At 36.7% G+C, this 22,640-nt stretch overlaps 1 protein-coding gene across 3 annotated transcripts in view; it reads left to right on the forward strand.

The window, feature by feature from the left end:
* The window catches only part of EIPR1 (EARP complex and GARP complex interacting protein 1), a 74,712-nt gene extending 55,873 nt beyond the window's left edge, over positions 1-18,839 (forward strand). For 2 of the 3 annotated variants that reach the window (XM_041477918.1, XM_041477919.1), the window contains 4 exons: positions 1,645-1,781; positions 4,753-4,920; positions 6,469-6,636; positions 16,564-18,839. In XM_041477918.1, the coding sequence (XP_041333852.1) occupies positions 1,645-1,781; positions 4,753-4,920; positions 6,469-6,636; positions 16,564-16,738 (648 nt within the window). In that variant the 3' untranslated portion in view covers positions 16,739-18,839. Of the gene's footprint in view, positions 1-1,644; positions 1,782-4,752; positions 4,921-6,468; positions 6,637-9,458; positions 9,661-10,084; positions 10,154-16,563 lie in introns of those variants that run through there. The other variant, XR_005955999.1, reaches the window with a different exon arrangement.
* Positions 18,840-22,640: the final 3,801 nt, after the last annotated feature.

The raw sequence follows: 22,640 nt of genomic DNA on the forward strand, positions 1-22,640 counted from the left end.
TATGCTTTCCATCTCAAGAGCAGATTTTTTAAATATACAGATTTTTTTAAAATATACTCCCTTTGTTGGTTCTGTCTTACTGTCAGTGATAACATTGGCTTCCCTCCCCCCAGTCTAAGCTTTGAATGGCCAAGTCTGCTTTCCAAAGAAACTTCAATTTTTGAAATGACACAAGCTATGAATATTCTGTTGAGCCTGGAATCTAGTATGCGTCAAAAAATAAAAAAGTTAATTTTATTATCTGGTGTCCAGTATCCTATGCAGTGTTTTTTGTTTTTATTAATAACTTGTGAGTTGTAGAAAGGTTTTCAGACAGTATTTATTCTAGAGAAGGAATGGCGTTAGAGGAGTACCTTTGGCCACAGTGTTATATTATTCATGAACACCTGAGCAATATATGATCTTGCATGCTGGGAATTCCACATTCTTTTAAAAAACATCTAGTATTGTAATTTTGGGATCGTTAATCATAGTACTAAATAAATATTATATTCTTTGTGGAGTTGTAGTAATAAAAATTCAGCAAAATGCATGTTTATACAATATACCAACAGATGTAGGCAGTTTAGTATTGACAGCATATTTTTCTGTTCATATCAGTTAAAGTTTATGTAAACAGTTTGTATGTTTTAGTCTTTTTGATCCATCAAAGCATAATATTGTGCTGGGAAATTTACTATTAAATAGAGTATTGATGTTGCATTAGGATCCAACAGGATCCAGTGCAGTAACCTGCTTTTGTGAAATACCTCATAATGAAACATTTTGAAATATGAAAGTTGTGTGAAAGATGACCAAATAAGTCTGCTGTTTATGTAGCTGATTGAAATTTTCGTAAATTTTATATCTGATTAAATGCAAATATTCTGCTTTTCCTCTTCCTCTTTAGCTATTAAACAGTTTCAGTAAGTGATTGGAAGTAAAAGTAATTTGCAGTGTAGGCAGCTTTGATTTCCCCCATGTTCACATGAAATTGGGGGATAACTTGCTATACAACTTCAAAGAGAAAGTTGATTACTTTGGACCTTCTTTTCATTAACTGTGGAGATGCAGAGCTGCCTGCTCTAGGATGTGCAAGCCTGTTTTTGGAACTGAAACTTTTTTATCTCACAGATTGTAGATTTGTAATCTAGTAGCTACTGTTATGTATGTAGTGACATGGGCACCTGGGCCTTGACCTCTTTATTTTCAAGAGCTGCTATATATTTATCAAAAAGAGTCTTTGACACCATAATTCTGTTACTACAGATAAAATTTGGCATTTTGACATGGAAAGAAATTTTGTAAGACTGTTAATGAAGCTAAATGCATGCGTGTGTGTGGCAGCTACAAATCTGTCCAGTGTGCCCATATTGTCTATCTACTGTTTCAACAATGATCTGAAACTGTTTTAGTTTATAGAATAGTACAGTACTTCCAATAATTTGGCATAAATTACACTGCATAAGCCTTTTTAAAAATTAGTGACAGAAAATCAGCGCTAGCTTTTATTGTTTCTTTGTGTTTTTCTTTTCTTCAGTCTTTGGATTTGGTAGTCCACTGCACTTGGAGCAAGAGGCTGTTGAGCAGCTTTGTCTTCATTGCAACTAATTTCATTTTAGTGTTACATTTAGAAACATTGCCAGCTTTGTTTCATTATTTTAGCTCTCTAGTTCCACAGCCTTGGAAGGGAAAGGACAATTAAAATTTACTTCTGGAAGATGGAGTCCACACCACAATTGTACCCAGATTGCCACAGCCAACGATACCACTGTCCGAGGCTGGGATACACGGAGCATGAGGTAAGGAGAGTTTGCAGTCATAGACTAGAAAAGGCAATCTCCTTTGGAGGTAGATTTTTTGCATTTCTCCTAGCATAATTTTTTTGTTTTGTTTTTACATTTTGAAATGATAAGTGGCAAACCCAGAGTTTATAAAAGAAATAGAAAAGCTTGCATAGCTGATATAGTTACAATTTAACAGAGTTTTCTCTGGTATTCCCCCTCAGCTTCAGTTCTAACTTGTATATTGAGTTTTATTGAGCCATGTACTGGTCTCACAAGGATTTGTTCAATACATAGGAATTACCTGAATGAAGCTGTTTTGTAATTCAACCTGAAAACACTTTAACAACAATCCTGACTATGCTATGACCCATCTTCATAGCATTTAAATGTGACTTTAATCTTTGAAGGCAATTCAAAGTTTGCTCTTCACTTCTGATTTTAACAAAGTGTTTTATACTCTATTAATGATTGTAGTGTTCCAGTTATAAGAAATCACTGAATCTATCAAAATCATAACTAAATAAAAGCTTTCAATATACCTAACAAGGCATTTCCCCCCTGCTTATTTGTGATTTTGATAAGCAAAGGAGTGATGTTGTGTGCACATCTGTTGCCATGACTACTAAAGCCTCTTCAAGCTTTTTTAAAAGTACACTTTATCCCCTTAGCACATAGTAATTTATCACTAAACCGCGAAGACTGATGTCTTGTAATAGCTTTTGTTGCTTTAAAGGGTGATGACTTTAAATTTAGTTCAGTGGTTCCTGCCAGCTCAGAGTTGTAGCAATAAATCCTTTGTTTGCTAGTCTTTGTGGTTTTGCCAAAAAGATTTGGCAAAAGTAAAGCTCAGAGTAAATAAGTTCTTGAAACTGGTTTGTCCTTAAACCAGTTTGATAACTAGGCTATGCCAAAGAGCTGTTTGCAATATACTCAAAAAGTATGTGCAATAATAAGTCTCATCTTCAATTAGGCTGTAATATGTCTATTATGTGAATATTTCATAATAATTAGTTAGGCTTGAAGTAGGAGTTTCAAGTCAGAGCAATATAAACTGTGGCAGTATAAGAAGCATAAAAAGAAGGGGGAGGGAGGAATCAATGGCAGAAAACTGTTCTACCCCCAAAGTGAAGAGAAATACTAGAAGCAGCTAGAATAGCTGCTCCTGCGGAGTGTGGTTATGATAGCTGCAGGACAGAGGGAGTACATTCTTTTGGACATCGCAAACAAAGAAGAGGAGAGGAAAAAAAAAGATTGTCAGGAAGAGTCCTGGACTAGACTAAGAAGCAGTCTTAATCAGAGAAGAGCTTGTGAAGCAGAGAAGACAGACACTAGGCTGATTGGATTTAGAGAGAGAACTTTATCAGGAAAATTCAGACTCCAAGGCTAAATTGTAAATAATACGTACAAAGAATAATATGAGAAAGTGGAGCCAATAGCTGGGAAAAATGTTAATGTGGTGTGGCATTAATCTTATGATGTAAGTGGGAAATTTAGTGTGTGTATTATTGCTGTAGGTAGGGTAAAAAGTGACAAAAAGAATATTCATATTTGGGGAGAAAAGCAATCAGATGGTCAGAATAATAGTTAAGTTGCCATAAAGTCTTTCATGGTGAGTAGTCCTGAATATACAATGTTTGGGGAGAAAAGCAATCAGATGGTCAGAATAATAGTTAAGTTGCCATAAAGTCTGGTGAGTAGTCCTGAATATACAATGGACAGTAGTATTTTTAAACCCTTACACACATCTCTGATCAATGCAAGAAAAAAGTGAAAGGTGCAGTGACGGAGGAAAGATGTGTTTTACTACAGCAAGCATGCTTGAGACTTAGTATTTTTGCCATATACATATTCTAAAAAAAAATAAGTGGAAACTTGAATTCCACTCCTAGAATACTTGGTAGAAAGGCATACCTGAATGATATCCTTAGCCTCTCAAACTCTGAGAAGAGTGTCGGTGCTAGATGTCTTAGTAATTTCACTGGTGACAGCCAGAGCTGTCAAGATAGGGTTTAGTACAGGCCTGATAACTTGGAATCTCTCCTTCTGGAGCTATTTTGCTTTGTATTAGTAGTTAGGTATTAACAGCATGAATCTATCTGATCATGACAGAAGACCATAAGTATATGTAGTTTTCGCAAGAAATAGGAAGTTTTGGTCAATGTGTTTGCTGAAGAGAAACACTTTTCATTTAAAGAAAAACAAAAAGCTCATGAAGTGTTGAAAAGTTCCAGTGAAGATTGTAGGAGATGGTCAAGTCTAAGCAGAACTTTAGATGATATGTTGGTGGTTTGGAGAAAACTGGTCATACAATAGTGGAAACAGGAAAAAACAGACAATCCCTAAGTTTAAGAGGCAAGGTAGGGACACAAACTGATGGTACATGATGTTTTGAATAGATGTGCTAGGTTGTTAGCAGTACCACGGATGTTTTCTAAAGTGGTCCAGATGGATAAGGTTGTGTCTGGCTGAGTAGTTTAAGGGCCACAGGTAAATTAGTGATAAATGCAAAAGCTAAAGAAGGTAAATTCAATACAGAGCAGTAATTAGAAGCTGTCATTGATATCTGTTGCAACCTTTGCATCTCAGCTTTTCCTACTGAAGTAGATGTCATACATAGGGAATTAGTATAACTGCTTAGGGGTGAAGGAGTTCTTACGTGAAACTGTTGTGGTTTAGTTGCAGACATTTATAACAGTTGTTACAGAGCTGTGCTAGAATCATCTGGAACTACTGTTTCCTTTCCTTTTAACTCCAGATGATCCTAATGGAAACAAACATGGAAGGAGCAAAGTGTCAAAGCAAGCTGAGAAATCTATACAAGTCACTGTTGTTAACAACTGGGAATTCCCTGAACTCTGCAATAGCAATGGGAACTCTAGGTCTGTGGGTGCTAAGGGGATTATGCAAGTTTCCAGGGAAACAGATTTCTGTAGGTGGAGTTCAGTCAGCTTTTTATAGACCATTTCATTTTTTTAATGTTTTACAGGCAGATATATTGTATAGAAAATGCACACGGACAGCTGGTACGAGACCTGGACTTTAATCCCAATAAACAGTACTACCTGGCTAGCTGTGGAGATGACTGCAAGGTGAAATTCTGGGACACGAGAAATGTCACTGAACCAGTGAAGACACTAGAGGAGCATTCCCACTGGTAGAACAAATTATCTGCATGCTGTTTTGTGGGTGGATGGCTTATATCATTTATTCAGCTAATTATTTTATCGTTTAGGAGCAATGCAAACTAACTATGTTTGTGCTATTGTGCATAATCATTTTTTTGCACAGAGGAGAAGTTTCAGCGTGTCAATGTTCCTTGTGTAATTGTAAATTAAGAGTTTAGACAACATTAGTCTAATTGGCAAGAAACTGTTGTTAGCATTGTTGGGAGATGGGGTACACCTTTGAGAAGCACAGCCCAGAACTTGGCCCATGGGGCCCAGCTGGGACACAGGTGTGGCTTCCCAAATGGAGCCTGATGTGCTGCACCTGATGTGCAGTAATAAAGCAGCTGCCATCCATCCTTCTGTTGTCACATGGTTGAAATGTTCAGTAATACAGCTCAACTTTATATTCTTCACAGTTCTTAAGTCAGAATATGCAAGTGAATGATTTTATTCTCTGAAATAACATTTAGAGCCTGTGTCTACCACACTGGCCTGTGGCTGGAGTAAGGAGAGAATCTTGCCTAATGTCTGCTAATTTCAGTGCTTAAGAAAAGACGAATTATTCATGTTTTATAAAATTTGGGTTGGAGTAATTCCTGCAAAATAAATCCAGTCCATAACACTACTTTAAGGAAAATGAAGATGGGAATTAGCACAAGCATTATTTATACCTGTTTTTCTTCAGAATATTCAAAGAAAAAGAACAAAACAAGAGCCATAAGACATTTGGTATTAACTTGATATGTAAAATATAAAAATTGAAGAGAAAGATAGTTCTATATTTGTTTTAGGATCTATTTTAAACTTCACTGTAAGAATGTTGTGAGTTTTTCATTTAAAAGGCTATTTTTAATCCATATTTTGCTTTGGATAAATTTTTGTATTTAGGACTTAAGTATTTATCTGGCTTACTCAACAATGAATTGGCATGTACCCTCAAGGAATGATACCACTCAATGATGTGATTTGTTATATATATATATATTTTTTTTTTTTTTTTAATTGTTGAATTTGAAAGATGCCTCATAGAAAACAGATTACATGGAAGCTTAAAAGTCTAATGAAGATGGCAAAAAAAGGGTCTTTGGAATGAGGCATGTTACTTCTATGCATATTTAAAACATTGAGAAGATGGTTTTTCATTTAAAAGGCTATTTTTAATCCATATTTTGCTTTGGATAAATTTTTGTATTTAGGACTTAAGTATTTATCTGGCTTACTCAACAATGAATTGGCATGTACCCTCAAGGAATGATACCACTCAATGATGTGATTTGTTATATATATATATATTTTTTTTTTTTTTTTAATTGTTGAATTTGAAAGATGCCTCATAGAAAACAGATTACATGGAAGCTTAAAAGTCTAATGAAGATGGCAAAAAAAGGGTCTTTGGAATGAGGCATGTTACTTCTATGCATATTTAAAACATTGAGAAGATGAATTTTTACTGCTGCTCTTAAAAAAAAATGTTTAACAGTGGTGCACTACCTCCCATGAATAGTCTCTCATTCTGTCTGCTTTAACTTTTTTAGGGTCTGGAATGTCAGATACAATCATTCTCATGATCAGCTGATCCTTACAGGAAGCAGTGATAGCAGAGTTATCCTGTCTAATATGGTATCAATTTCTTCTGAACCATTTGGCCATATGGTAGATGATGATGAACTCAGTGACCAAGAGGACCAGCATCAAGAAGAGAAGTATGCAGTTTCCTGAGTTTTATGTACATGCTTATGATTTGTCATTTCATTGTAATGGTTTACATGCTGACTAGGTTTTTTTACATGCTGACATGGTTTTTTTCTGACTAGGATTTTTGTATACAGGCCTTTCAGGTAAGTAGTTAGAATTCTCACTTTGCTCTTTATTCAGTCTTGGGTGGAATACACTCTTTAAATCTGACTGGCATGGTCACTCCACATTCACTGGTAGGAAGGGAATGGTGATGCTGAGGATCAGTACTAAACTCCACTGGGTTGGTGAAAAGATTCACTTTAAGGGAGCTCTGGTTCAAGTCAAGCATGTAGAATAATCTGGGTTAAGTTACAATTTGAAAATATGCTTTTGTATTTTCTGTGTATGTGTTAGGACCCTTGGGAAATGTTACCAGTCTAATGATGAGCTTCTGTACGGGCAGAAGAAAGGAAGTATAAAGACTTTTTTTTTTTAATTTTGCTCTTAATATCTCTGACTGCTTTGGAACCCAGTAACTCATCAGACCCAGATCAAGCAAACCAGAAGCTTGGTTTCAACACTCTTGGTAGAGAATAGTGCATGCTATTGGCAAATGTTATAATCCCATCAATTTGGTTTGTATGGAATCAAATATTTTCCTTGTGAATTTTGTAGGGAGGGGCTTTCAATAAATTAACTGAAATGCTAAAATAATAATTTTCATACTTAATTTTTGTGTGCTTTCAACTTTTTCACTGTGCAGTATATGATGCTTTTTTTCCTTTTTACATGTCTTCACAAGTCTATATATGTGTATATAGGGAGTTCTGTAGATTGAGGTTGAGCCGAGGTTTTCTAATTTTGTGACTAGCTTTCGTGGTGGTCTTCAGCAAACTCTTCCTTTACAAAGTGAATCACAGAATTGCAGGATGAATTAAATTGGAAAAGACCTCTGAGATCAGAGTCCAACCTATGACTGAACATTATTGTGTCAACTAGACCCTAGCAATGACTGCCACAATCAGTCTTTCCTCGAACACCCCCAAGGATGGTGATTCCACTGCCTCTCTGGGCAGCCCATTCCAATTTCTAATCACCCTTTCTGTGAAGAAATTACTCTAAATGTCCAACTTAAACCTACCCTGGTACAGCTTGAGGCTGTGTCCTCTCCTGTCACTTGTTGCATGGGAGAAGAGACTGACCCCCAGCTGGCTACAATATCCTCCTGTAGACTAAACAACCCCAGCTCCCTCAACCCCTCCTCATACCACTTACTCACTAGACCCTTCACCAGCTCCATTGCCCTCTTCTGGACAGCTCTACAAAGCTGTCTGCAATGACACAGGCAGATTAACTCCTGAATGATCTTTTAAAATAAAGAATAGTCAGATGTGATGAGGAAATTGCAAAAAAGATCCCCCTAGTTATTCAGCTGTGTTTTCTAGATGTTTCAGCTAAAATTCTAAGTAAAGTTTAGGTTACTTCTCTAGTTGCATTTTTAAGGTTGCTCTTGAACCTTAATTTTATTAATGCATATGCAGTTTTGCTCCAAATAGTTTGGGTGTTTTGGCTTCATTTAAACTATGGACCTGGAAACTATTATTTTTTAATACTAAGTAAGAAAGTTACACCATATATAGAAATGGTTTATTTTAAATGTACAGGGTTTCTTTAGAAGATTTTCTCTGTGTATTGTAAATACCTGAAAAATCAAGGAGTATCAAATTAAATACCTAAAAATTTGTTCACATCAGCAGTATATACTTACTTTCTAGAATGTAACTGAATTACAGTGTTTTAAATATAGAATCAAAGAATGGTTTGCATTGGAAGAGGTCTTAAAGATCACCTAGTTTCAACTCTACTGCCAACAGCAGGGACATTTTCTGGTTTCTTAGCTTTGTCTGGAGATTGCAATTTATTCTGTTCTGGATGGAAGATAAATAGCATTAGTTGAAATGAGAAAGAGACCACAATATTTTAATACGGTGTGAATGCATTAAAAATACCACAAGTAAATAGCCTTCTGACAGACATTGTGTACTAGATCATCTGAAATTCTGAACTTCTGTGGACTGTAGACTGTCCACAGTAGGTTCCCTCATTAAAACATAAGTCATTGTTCTAGAATAGGAGTTTTTGGATCCAAGGGCATCCAATGCAATACAACAAATATAATGCATCTTTTCCCATGGCCATGGAATGGATGTAAACCACATCATGACTGACTTGTATACTAATGATGTAGAGTCCTTGCCTGTTCCCAGAGGCTAAAAGAGTATTAATTCTACATTTGCTTTTTAAATGTGTGCTTTTCAGCTGCTCATCTGTTTTCTATAAAACCTGGGAAAGCAGATTAGCTTTTGTAACCTTTGCTTGGTACTTTGAAAATCTTGTTTTAGGCTCCCTCTTCTGCCCCCTTGTTATGAGTTGAGTCAGAAGGATGTTTGCAAGCTGCTGCAGCCTTGAACTGTTGCCAAATGAATGTCTGTTTAGTTCTGAGTGCACAAATGAAGTAGGGCATAACAGCTGTTGGGAATACTTCTTGTTAGTCAACCACTAGTGCCAAATATTTCAGCTCTGATACCCTCCTAGAGATCTCTGTGAAGAGTCTGTTACACCATTCAATAGGTACTATCTCTTTTGTAAAATACAGGTTTTCACTCTATGGTTTAATGGGGGAGGGGTTTGCTCGTTTTTTTTGGTTTTGGGATTTTTTTGCTTGGGTATGTTTTAGACTTTCTAGAAAGTGTTATAATCTTACAAAGTTCATTTATTCTGTTTTAGAGGACATTTGATTTGTTATTAAACAGCACACAAATACTGATAAAGAAAATGTCTTTTTCAGGTGTATCTTGAAATACACCAGGAAGAGCATGTGTTTGTACAACTAGTGTCTCTAGCCAGTCACCTTCAGGCTGAGTACCATATCTCTCTCAGAAGGTTAAAATATCAAGTGGAAAGAAAGGAAAAGACTTTTTCTGCATTTTATTTGTCCTGAACACAATCACTTGTGAAAATCCTCCTTGGAATAAATATAAAAATGATGAGTATGTGTCAGTTTTATTTTCAAAGGTTTATTGTTTTTTTCTCTTTAGTAAAGACCCCATATTTTGAAGTCTTTGCACAGTTAAAACTCCTTCTTGAGATCTTTAAGACTTGTTAATTCTTAATATCTTTTAGAGTTTTTTACTTCATTTCTTGGTTGGAGACAAAAACAAATAGTATGTCAGTTTAACCCTTCCTTGTTCAACTGTGTAGAGCTATGCATGAGTCTACCTACTCAATAATTCTTGCCAGATTTACTGCTGTAGTTGCCTGCTTTTTAAGATTCCCAACTGAAAATAATTATTTGGAGATAAATTTTTTCAAAAGAAAAGAATTGAAGTTCATTGCATAATGAATAGACAAACTAAAAGATGCTGTATTCCATTCTTCATAAGAAATTCTTCTTAGTGTTTTTTCTTCCTTCAGTGTTCAGGACATCTTGGGCCTTTGTGCTTCCATTTTAGAAACCAGAAAATGCTTGAGTAAGCAATATAACTAGGATGGTTGCATGAAGATCTGTCTCTTGTTGAAATCAAGTGACTGCTGATTCATCTTAGCTGCTGGTTTAGATCACACACTGTTTAAATGCTGCTGTTGTTCCTCTGATCAGTCAAAAAAGGTATGAGCAGGCAGCTTCCCTGTATCAGGTCCTAGCCTGTATCACATGTCTCAGAGTAGTCAGGAAGAAAAATAATAGAAATAGGAAAAGGAGATGTACTTCCCCTGGATATCTTCCTAGCCCCTGACTGTTTGCAGTTCAGGGACATTTACTGCCTTCTGAATAATCTTTGGGGACTTCTGATTCTTCCATGTATAATTTTCCATTGCTATCAGCCATATTCTTGAGTTTATCTGCTCTCACTAACTGTGTTTTTGTTTGTTCTAAAATGTGCCAGCTATGCTTGCATGATTTTTGTGAAATTTGTCTAGGAGAAACATGCCAACTGTGTTTGCTTCCTTGCACTGAATTAAGAGAGGCTTCAGTGCTCTCTGCATGGGAAGCACAAAGCCACTGTTGAAAATAGGTTGTCTAAGAAGAGGCTGCAGTTGTCTACAGAGAAGAGCTATAGGCATGTGGCCAAAGGACAGCTATGCTATATTCTGGTCAAGTCCCCAGTCTGGATTATTTAAAGCACAGTTCAAATATGGGGGAAAAAAGCCCACAGCTGAGAATGAAGTGCTGTACTAGTTCAGTTTTTAGCACCTTGATCCAGAGGTAGAAAAAAGTGTACAAAATAAATGAAAATAAACAGATGAGGGTGAGTACTTGGGTTCATTTATGTTTCATTCCCAAAACAAAGCTAATGTGCCTGGATAAAAACATGAGGAGTGATTTTCAGTGCCTGAGTTTGAACAAAACTTTTAAAACATGAGATCATTCCATATCTGTGGATGCAATTGCTTGTCAGGCTTCTCCTTGACCTCCTTCTTTAGTGGCTTTGCACTCTGTTGTTGCAAGAACTTTCTCCCTGCAACACTGAACTTGCCTGAATACTAAATCTCCTGAAGGTGACTGTCAGCTCCCTGTAAGATGCTAGGGAGAGAGCATTGGCAACTGTCTTCCTCCTAAGGGAGGTAGTGATTGTCTTATATCCTTCCTTTAGTCTTTGGTCATCCAAAATCCTGGTGTTAGTGAGTGAGTCTATATGCTACTATATTAAATTATTTTGATAGTCCTTTTAATTCTACATTGCTCTTTCTAACAATAAAAGAAAGCTACTTGTTCTTGCAGTTTAGTGTGGCCATCTTTACTTGCCAGTCAGGATTTCTTTTCTTTCGTTACTCCAATATGTTTGTATCCATGACAGTGACAATATTCATATGGTCAGTAACATTTTGAGTTTATACATCAGTCCTGGAAAGGAAGCTATCCTAAAACTTTAATTTTGCAGTATAAGCTACCAGTTCCCTTAGTTTTCTATGGGGTTTACAGGCTTAAGGTATTTGCTGTTTTCACTGGCAGAACTGATTACTAAGGTCAGTATGCTGCTGCCTTCCTTATGTTACATTTTTTGACAATATGTTCTAAAATAATGATAATCTTTGTTATTCTTTGAAGATTGTACCAGAAATTCCTACCAGAAAATACAGTTTTAGTGCTTTTCTTGAAGGCTTATGTTTCCATCTTTTTTTGTCACAGATGTTAGCCATAATGTCCTTAAATACAAACAGAATATCTAACACAAGCATTTCTCAATATTTTATATTTAATGCTGAGAGATCTAAAGGATTAGTTCTTCCTGTACAGAGTATCTCACTTGAGATAATGAAGTTTTTAATGAGATGTTATGTGTAGAAACATCTTCAACTATTGGAATAGACCAGAGGGAAAATGGTGGCTGCCCTCTCTGTAGAAAGAGACTTTCTTCAAAATTCTATCCAAAGAAGTTGGTGGTATCTACTTTTCATGATAGAAATGTGGTTTAGAAATTTTTGAATAATAAATAATGTGGTTTCACAATATTACATATGAACTGTGCAATCTAACGTAGCACCTTTGTATTTGCATCTGTGACTTCAGGAGAGAGATTTGGCAGCGTTGATATTTTGAAAAGTATTTGCCAAACACGCTGAGGCAGACTTTCAGGATATATTCACGCTGCTGTCAGCAGTGTTAAATTTGATCCCATTTTGCTTTTGATATAAATGTCTTGGAGAAACCTAGAAGTCATAGGATTATGCTATGGAATCAACCAAGTGACCTAATTAATTAAAACAGGTTAAATAGTTCCTGTTTTGGGGAATGCCAGGATTCAGGACTACTTTGTTGGATGTGTAAGAAGATGGGCAAAATGTAGTGCAGCAGCACTTTCCAGTTCCAAGACTGTTTTCTTTAAAAGCTTCTGGTTTTCCTGTAGTATTTTTTTGTTTAACCCTCATCAGCATGTATACCTTCCTTAATTTACTTTTCATATTAGGACATCTATGAAACCTGTTATATAAAAATAAGCTTTTTCTGTTTTCCTGGGGAAGCAGTTCAGAAAGCTCTTTTTTGAATAGAAAAAACTGTGATGTTTGGAATAGTACGAATGGCCAATTATTATCTATAAGAAATGTGTTCAAGAATAAATATACTTGAATTCAGGCTTTTTAAAGTGAGTGAAAAGGCAAGTAGTGTGTTGTCTAATCTTACCAGAAGCAATTTTCTCTTGAAGTCAAAACAAAAGTGCATCCATGGGCTTAACCCAGAACCCAGTGTTATTCTCTTCAGGATTCATTTTTGGGTGCTGCAGCACATGCTGCTGCTCTATTGATTCATTTCTATTTCATAGTGATTTTTAGATTAAAGAGGATTTAGTTTTGACTGTGATAAGGAATTAATGATTTTTGCTGACTGAAAACCATATTTTATTGAACACTGTGGTGACAAAATGGAATTGCAAGCACTGCAAACTTAAGTGGTTGTTACTATGAGAAGTAATTGGAAATAACAGCTTTCTACATGAAAACAATTATCCCAGGCTGAACAAGCTTCTTTCTTGAATCTGTAACACAATTAACCTCAAAGTTATCTAGCAAAATAAAAGCTTCTCTCTTTTCATAGAAGCTGGTTGGGGTCATGCTGTTTGAATAAGACTACAGAGAAAACACAGTCCATTTTCAGCTCTGTGTGGCACAGGTCTGAAAGTTATGCATGATGTAGGTAGAGACTGCACATTTCAAACTACAGTTTCTTGGTGGCAAAAGGAATGTGGTACATTGTCGGTTGATGCAGTGTAAGAATATATAGAAGAAAAGGTATTTTAGTCTGGTCAGAATAAAATCTTCAAAACAGATAGGAAAGTAAGAAACTAAAGAAGCATTTTAAGGGTCAAGAAGATCTGGGGCAAGGAAGAAAATAGCTTACTAAGCTTTCCAGGCATAACAAGGGGTTACCAAGTATGCTATCAAATACAGTCACAGAATCACAGAATGAGCTCAGTTGGAAGGGACCCACAAGGCTCATTGAGTCCAACTGCTGGCCTTGCACAGCACCATCTTTCAATCATGGGATCAGTAGGCCAAGGACTTACATCTGTGGTACACTGGACTAGCTATATGGTATAGCTATCCATGGTGTACGTATCTGTTGTGTGCACACATGCATGCTATATACATAGCTACACACAGCTGTCTTTATACCCGTAACCTGCAGTTTTTAAATAAAAACAGGTATCTCTGTTCTGGCAACCATGTGAATTCTACTTATATTAAAGTAGCATAGAAGAAAGTTTATTTCATACCCAGTTCTGTACAGCTATTCTTCTTGTTAATCTGAGATGATTATTTAATAAATACATATGTGTAAAAGATGTTAAGATTTTATTTGGGCTGCATAAATTGTTGTGTGACTCAGGAACAGAACAATTCTAAGTACCCTAGATTGATACAGATTCAAAAATATTGTCCTCAGCCTATTCTTGGATTACAAAAAAAAGCAAACATAGCCAAAATGCCGAGAAATCTGAGGTGTTTTCTCGGAAATCTCTTAGCATCAGGTAAGGTAGTCTCTAAGAGATTCATGTTGTGAGGAAAAAAACTCATCACAAACAAGTCAGCTCCTTATGTTGTTTTTGGGGTTTGTTTTTTTTTTTTAATGTTTTAGAACAGTTTTTCACATACATGAAATGAATTCTGCTTTTTATTCCACTAGCAGAATCCTTCTGGGCTCATTACCCATTGCATAATTTAAAGGCTAATCTATTTTCATTCATCGTGTTTGTAAAGGATGCTCATGGACAGGTTTTTTTTGGATCTTCTGTATTGTTCCTTAGACACATGTTGTTTTGAGGTGATTTTTTTCCATCCTGATTGTCTTGTGTAGTATCTAGCTCTTTTACCCCAAGTGATCTCTTCCACAAGGATTTTCTGGTTCTCAGTAACTGTTTCAAGGCTGTGCCATTGGCCTGAAGAACCACGTTGGAATAATATGCTTTCTTTTTCTGGGAAGGCACAAAATTTACTTTTATACCTAAGAGGAAATTCACTATATTATTATTTTATTATTGTATAGACAATAATAAAACCCAGTTAAAAACTGTAGTTATAAATGGAAATGCCAAACAGAAATTCATCTACAGGCTTGTTTCCTGAGCACTCATTCCCCTTATGACTCCTGTAAATTAAATTCGATGAGCTGTGTTATTTAAATGAAACACTGAAACAATGGTGAGCATACAGAAACTAGTGTAATCTAGAAGCTTATTTGTCCTTGTTTATCCAACCTTCGGTTAACTGAGATTCCTGGTTAGCTGAAAGTCGGTCGTGTCCCCTGACAGCCGTGTGCAGTGTGCATTACTCCCCTGCTTATCCAGAGAGACATCTGAAACCTTCAGAATAATGGAGTTGTGGGTAAGTGGGTGAGCACTGCATGAAGCACATTGCTGTCTGGGGACATGACCAACTTTCACTTAACCAGGCATGTCAGTTAGCAGGAAGTTAGAAAAACACGTTGCAGGAGTGTCTGTATGTGTTCATTAGCTCTCTGCTGTTAGTTGGTTTGTATCAAAGTTCATATTCAGGAGAACTGCAAAACAAGCTTGTTCTTTGCAGTTAACCAGGAACTAGGTGTTGGTTGTGCTGTGACCTTTTTTGATTAGTTGACCTTTAATGTAGCACAAGTAAATTTTAAAAATCTATTAAAATACATATGTGAAGCTATTCTACAGTATGAGTGTGCTTTTAGTTTCTTCATTAAACTCAATTGAATTTTAATTGCAGTGTTAGATTCTCAGCTGGCTCAGCTGGCTAGGTGGGGCAGCGATAACCTGCAAAAGATCCTACTGTGCTTCCATCCAGGCTTTGTGATTGCAGAGCTGCATGCTTTCAGAGAGCAGCAGGAAAGGGCACAGGCAGCCAATAACAGCACTTAATTTCTGTAGTAGCAGCATCTGTTTAAATGATTGAGTGGCATTCACAAGGCTCTTTGGCTTTGCCATCCGTGAGGAGGGTTGCAGCTGTACTACAAGGAGGCAGAGGGATGCCTCTGAAGGGCTGACAGTTTCTTGTCAGACAGAGACAATTCTCTGTGTCTGAAGGGAGCTCTAAGGTCATCCTCTGAAAATTGCCCTACCCTGTAGCTACAGAATAATGTGCTGTAGTGATGCTTTGAGAGGAGAGACTGGCCTTGGGAATGGAGGCAAGAAGGGCTGTGCTCAGTTAGCAGAGTACAATCAATGACTCTTGAGTGGTTTGGACTTCTGAGAGTTTCCTAAATATCTTGAATATTTACAATGCAGAAGGGAATTTGTGTCTCTCCTATGATGTGGGTGACCAGGAGCTTGGCTGTTGCAGTGAGAGGTGGGGTATACAGTAGTAGATGAGTATCTGGTGCTTGTATAACTTTACCAATGGAAGATAAAAATCAGAGTGGTGGCTCCATCCCCCTTTCATAATTCTGGAGAGCATGGGTCAGGATGGCAGCACAGGAGAGACTGATGTTAGGGACTGCAACTTCTTACCCATCTACTTATCTCTAAGACTCTAAGTCTTCTCTTATTTTGAGAATTCATTTAACAGTGAAGGAGGAGAGGATGGGATGTAATATGATGAGAGAAAAGATGTTTGTAAAAAGTTGTGCATTTAAATCATGCCACATAGTTTAACTTGCTTTAGAGAGTGAGAGAGAGATGCTTAGAGTAGGTTCTGAGAGACAGGAAGTGCCCTGAAATTTAGAGAAATTTAAACAAAGAATTACTTTGTCCTTGTAAATGGGGTCTTTTGCACTGACTTGACTTCACTGTCATGTAAAACGTAAGCACATGCAAACATAAGGTAGAAAATATTCCCTTAGAACCTACTACTGCATTCTTCTACTTCAAATGGGATTTTATGTGTCTAGATGTTAGTGACACTAAATATGGCCTTTAAAATCAAGTGTGTTCACAAATCCTTACTATTTATTTTGTGTTTGTTTTCAATTTTAGGATTAAAGAGCCCCTTCAGGACAGTGTAATAGCTACCTATGAAGAACATGAAGATAGCGTATATGCAGTTGAATGGTCCTCAGCAGACCCGTGGCTGTTTGCATCTTTAAGTTATGATGGGAGACTGGTTATTAACAGGGTTCCGAGAGCCCTTAAATATCATATACTGTTATAATTTGTTTGAGTTATTCTGGAGTTATTAACTTGATGTACACAACTGGTAGGTATTGTTAAAGGTTTTTTTTCAGGATCTGTTTTTTTTAAGAAAAATTACAATTTTGTTAGGAATATCTATTCTGATGTAGACTTGTAATTTTGTCTTTTGTATTTGCCTTGAAAAACTATGATCCATTTTCTGAAGGCTGTGCTACCTAGATGATTAAGCTAATGACTTTGTGAACTCTAAAGTTTATGGTGATGATGGGTACATTCCATACTATTGCTTTATTACATCAGCTTTATGAAAATATAAGGAACTACAGAAATGTTAATATGCTGATACAAAACTGGGACAATGTAGGGTTCATGTAGCAGAAGTGTTCTACTTGTTTTCAAGAATAATATTGTACATTTCTTGTATAAGCAGCCTTCTGCTTTTAGCTAGGGCCATGTTCCACTAACTGTTCAGGTCACAGTTAGGAGTGGTCTTAATCTTACAAGGCTTTCTTAATACCATCTAATATTTTAAACACTTTTTCTCCCATTTTTGCATGTCTTCAGAAGGAATGTTTTTTGTGAAAGTGAAACCTTCAAAATGTATTTTTCATTTGAGCCTTATGATAGTAGCAACAAAGTAACATCCTGCAAATTGTGAACTAAATGCAGTTCTCAGCTATGTATTGTTACTGGAAACAATATTAGTCTTTACCAAAATCTCTGATATACTCACATAATGTGTTATCCCATATTTATAGGTTAAGCTGTGCTGTGAGGGACTCTGGAGCTGTGCTACTGTTGACCTGAAAAATCTCTTTGATATTTGTCTACTTAGACTTTCTTACCCTTCTGGATCTGTGCCAATCTGCAGTATGCTGGCATGATGTAAAAGGCTTGCAACTAAGCACAAAATATCCTTTGCTATATCCTACGTTTTGCAATAGGTGACCTAGATGTTGGTTACTATGCTGTTACAAATGCTGAGAACAGGCAGATGCTGCGCTGTAGGAGAATGCAGAAAATTTCAAACGTAGGTGGAAGGCACAGTGAAACATTCCTGTACATATTGACATCCTGTCTTCCCCTGGCAGAGCTTGCACTAAGATGAAGATTTGCTGCTTGCTCTTTGTGTACCCAGGCTAACTGTAATATTAATTACTCCCTGCTGCCTTTTCAACACTGTTATTTCCTTTTAGCTTCAGAACTTGGGTACGTGTGACAGTGTTGGTTGTGGTAGCATTGTGTAAGACTACTCTGAAGAAATGGCAATGAACATGGGATGGAAAGATCAAAACCAACCTCTTCCAGGGATCCCTCCTTTTGCTATGGCAACTGTTGGTATTAGTGGTGAGGGACAGCATGTTGCTCACCTCTGCTTGTCCTTACCCACTCTTGGATCAAATGTCCAAATGTGATTTGTTGTGTCCACACAGCTGCTTCAGTGAGATCACGTTTGGAGAGTATGACTGACTGCTATAGGCCAAAACATCCAGAAAAGATGACAGTTTAATTCCATTTCTGGCTTTTGTAAGGAGCTTATTTGGAAAAATTCATAGGAGTGAAGTAATCCAATTCAGTCAGCTGTACTGTTGTTTGCATTTGTGTTAATGATGTTAGCTATCTGCTCCAGAATGAATGCTTCATTGGAATTTCTGATTATCTGATTTTCTGTGTTTATATTTTAAACTTTTGCTATTTCAAATCATTTCAATCTGTAATTAGGCATGAGCTATTCACCTGTATACTGTAAGAAGAACTACATTTCCAAATCAGTAGTACTTCAGTTGTCTGAACATCAAAATCCTTGGCTGGGCTGCTGCTTTTTATGTGGAGCTTTTCATCAGACACAAAATCTTGTTGGTTATCGTGTCTGTCCTGCCTGTGTGCCACCCGCCCCACCCATGCCTTTAGAAAAAAAAATGAAAAAACCTCTGCAGTATATCTTTGGTATGCATCAGGACTCCTGAAAACTTTCTTCACATTAGCAATAAAGGTCTAATGAAACTTTGTCTTGCAGTGTATATGGCTGGCAGTGTGAAGGTGACGGGGAAATTGCCTAACATTGTGTGGGATTTGGCTTGATTTTTAACATGTAATAAATGCAGGATAGATTTCAGGCTCTTTTTTATGTGGCTGTATTTATTTTAATATTGTGAACTGGAAAGCTCTGTATCAAGAAATGTTTTGTTTTAGTCTTGTGAAACGTGTGTATCATTCAGTAGGGAAGAAGAGAGTGGATGAACACTGGAAAGGAAGGGTGGACTAGCAGGTCCAATTTCAATGAAAATGCGTTACAGTAGAATCAGGAGAGCAGGAAGGGTCAATTTTTTAATCATTTTCAGCTGTCGGTAAAGCAGGATCTGGGCTATGTGTACAGCACTGGCAGCAATATGGAAATGACCTTCTGAAAGGGAGAGCTTTTGACAAGGTTTGATCCTAGGCTGTTGGAGCAAGCAAGCTGCTATAGGATGAAAGGAAGGGTTCGAAGATGGTTAAATAACTGATTAAAAGGAAATAGGAAGCAGGAATAAATCATCACATTTTGTGGCAAAAAATAAATTATGAGGGAAGTCCAGAAGGATCTGTGCCTCGGCATGTGTTTCACAATATACTCATGACCTTTTGGAAAAAGAGCTGCAGAAAAATATGGCAACGTTTGACTGTTCAGAGAAGTAAAGATGGCCAAAGAATTATGAAATGGCATTATCTCATGGATGATAAAATGGTAGATGAAATTCAGTGCAGGAAATGTTAAGTAACTAATATGGGAGAAAACAGTTATTTTACATACTGTGGACCACCAATAGGGCTATTACTTGGAAGTAAGATCTTGGGAGTTTTATAGATCTTTAAAAACATCAGCTTAATAGAGTTCAAAATTTTAATTAAAATGTTGGGAATTACTAGCAAGCAAGTAAAGAAAATAAAGCATTGTTAATCCCCCCAAATAATATATATTCATAAAGCTCTGGTGAAAGTGCATTTGTAATACTGTCTGTAGCTGTGTTTTTTTCCATCTTTGGCCTAATGTAGTAAAATTGAAAGATTTTAGATGGAGTGACAGGAATGAGGAATAGAAAGCAACCCCTGTATGAGGATAACTAAATAGACTGAAAGGCAGATGGTTGAGATAGAATGATAAAAGTCCATAAAATCAAACGTGGCAGAGGGAGAGGATGAATAGGGAGTGATTGTTCACTGTCTCTCCTGATACCAGAACTAGAGGTTATTGAATGTAATCTGCATATGGTGGCTCAAGGCATACGAAATAAAGCGGTCTTCACAGGCATGAAGGTGAGCTGTGGCACTTGCCTTAAACAACCCTTTTCCCCAGAAAAAAAAATACCTGCACAAAGAAAAAAATCTCATTAAAGTTTACATGACTTGGAAGTAACTGAAACAGCACTTGAAAGGTGAAGCCAATAAAGGTTGCTAAATATAATGTCAGCATCCCTGGCTTAGAAAAATCCTTTTGAGCCACCAGCTGATGGACGCTACAAAGAGTACTGGCAGAGAATCCCTGTGTGATTGTCCAGTCTTTAATTAACTTCCTGGACATGTGCTATTCACCAGAAAAGGTAGAAAATGGAAATTAAATAACTTAGTCTCTAAAGTTTTGTGTCTAGAGCTAAGACAGCACATTGCTCCTGTGTGTTTCTTTGCATGTTTCTTTCTGTATATTTACTTTCCTTGTGAGTTGTGTTATAGGGGATTTCAGAAAACTCTCATGTCTCAGGTGAATTTCTTACAGAATCCCAGAATTGTGTTTAGGAAACAATATTGTTGCAAAATACTCCTTGGCAATAACAGCAAAGGCAAGCAGGTTTCTGTACAGCAAGGAGCCTGTCACTGCTTTGGAAGTTCAGATCATGGTCTGACTTATCTCACAGCTCTGGGTTGCTTTCAGTGTCTCAGAATTCTGTTTATACAGTCATATAGCACCATTTGGTAAGCACAAGATTATTCTGTTTTCAAACATCTCTTAAATTATTTTTCTTTTTTTGCAGATTGTATCCAGGTAAGAAACTTCAGTAGGTTTTGATTTTGAAAAAGTGAGTTATAGTATTCCTTAAAAATGTCAGTCTTGCTGTCTAAAAATTTGTTTTCTAGGTATGGTACTGAAAATATTTTTCTTTTCACAATTATATATTAATATGTCTCTGGTATGGAGTTACAAAGCTGCTTGATATGTGGGAATTTTACTCCACAGAAAGTGAATTATTGAAGAAGAAATTAATTTATAATATTTTTTTTATGAAGGTTTTGAGCATGATTTAAGTGAAACTGATCAAAGTCAATACAAATTTTGGCCATTGAACGAGATGCTTGAAATAACAATCTGTTTAACTTGAACTAAAATGGTGCTAACTTAATATTAAGAAAAAAAACCCAAAAAACCTAACCCACCACCAAACCACAGTACTCAGTACTGACCTGGACTTTTCCTGTGGTGTTAATGCTAAAATTAGTTTGATCTATCCTGAAGCCAGTGGAGTTAATGAATAGCTTTTCAACATTGGAATGAATGAAGAACATATATTGGATAGCTTAGGTACTTGGTGTAGGAATGCGCCCCTTAATGACAGAGTGGCAAAACTAACCTTTGTCTCCTAAAAAAGGAAAGAAGCCTAGAAGCTTCTCTCAACTGTAAAGTGAAAAGCCACTTTATAAGGCCTCAGGAACTTCACCAAACACCAGAGAACATCTAATTAGATAGAAGCCAAAAAGTCCCGCCTGATCAATTGAGTAGAAAAAAACAAAACAAAAGAGAAGAGGGGCTTTTGTGAAGTGTTTCTACCAAGGGCAGACCCTCTGTACCTGGCTTGAGTTTTTCTATTTGTTATTTTACTTTTTATTAAACCTTTTTTGTTTCTAACACCGCAGCAGAAGCCATCCTGCTTATTTTATGCCCCCAAAAGTAGTAGCTGAGCTATCCTTGGGTGTATTAAGTGTTTTTCTAGGGCTTATGAGAACTGGGACAAACAACTTAATAACTCTGGGTGTTTGCTCTAGGTCCATAGTTCTTACCTTGTACCTTGAAGTTGAGTGAAAAGAAAAAGCCATATGATCTGGATTATATGCAACACTTAAATTAGTTTAAAACAGTGCTTTGTAAAGAATTAAGCTTCCAGAAGTTAGAATTTTTCAACAGGGAACAGAAAGCATTAATTCTGGATTGGCCTCTGCATTTGGAATTTCTTAATCTTTCAGTTTGGTACCTCTGGCGGTGTTTGAGACTGAAATCTGTGCAGCTGATTTAAGATAGACTTCAGCAGTGTTGTCTGACTAGTCTGACATGGTAAGACACCACATGGTGACTTATATGCCTTTGATTTAACTGGAGAAGTGAAAAGTAGGTAATCATCATTAAGATCAGCATTTGGATACAAGTTTGTAGTGCTGTAGAGCTTCCATTTGGCTTCACAAAGAATGTCCAGGATATTTTTTCTTTTTCTAGAGGATATGAAGAAAATGCTTAAAATTGGCTTGTTGTGCTTGAGATATGAGTGCTGTTCTGAAGCTGCAGAAGGCCTATGATTTCTGGAATAGCATGTGAAGTGACTGAGAGAAAACTGCAAATGAGTTTTTCACAAAGCCTGGCCTTCTCATAAAGGGAGCTCCAAAGTGTGAAGCCATGGGTACATCCCTGTACAATTTGCATATTGCTTCTGCTTATTCCACCTGCCACTTTGGTCAGTGAGAATCTTGCAAAGTGAGAAGAAAACAGCATGAACAGATCTGGAGTAAGACACAGGAGACAAAAAAGTGAAAAGCAAGACTGAAAGATACAGGATAAAAAGTGAATTGAAAAGGACAAGATCAGGGAAATTTGGATCACTTGTAAAAGAGAAATAGGAAAGAAATTGGCAGTAAGTAAAGAAAAGGGTACAGGGGTAAGGATTTAAAAAAACCCAGTGAGA

Source organism: Pyrgilauda ruficollis, unplaced genomic scaffold (genome assembly GCF_017590135.1).
Source record: "Pyrgilauda ruficollis isolate IOZ18807 unplaced genomic scaffold, ASM1759013v1 scaffold42, whole genome shotgun sequence".
In the NCBI taxonomy this organism is placed as follows: Eukaryota; Metazoa; Chordata; class Aves; order Passeriformes; family Passeridae; genus Pyrgilauda; species Pyrgilauda ruficollis.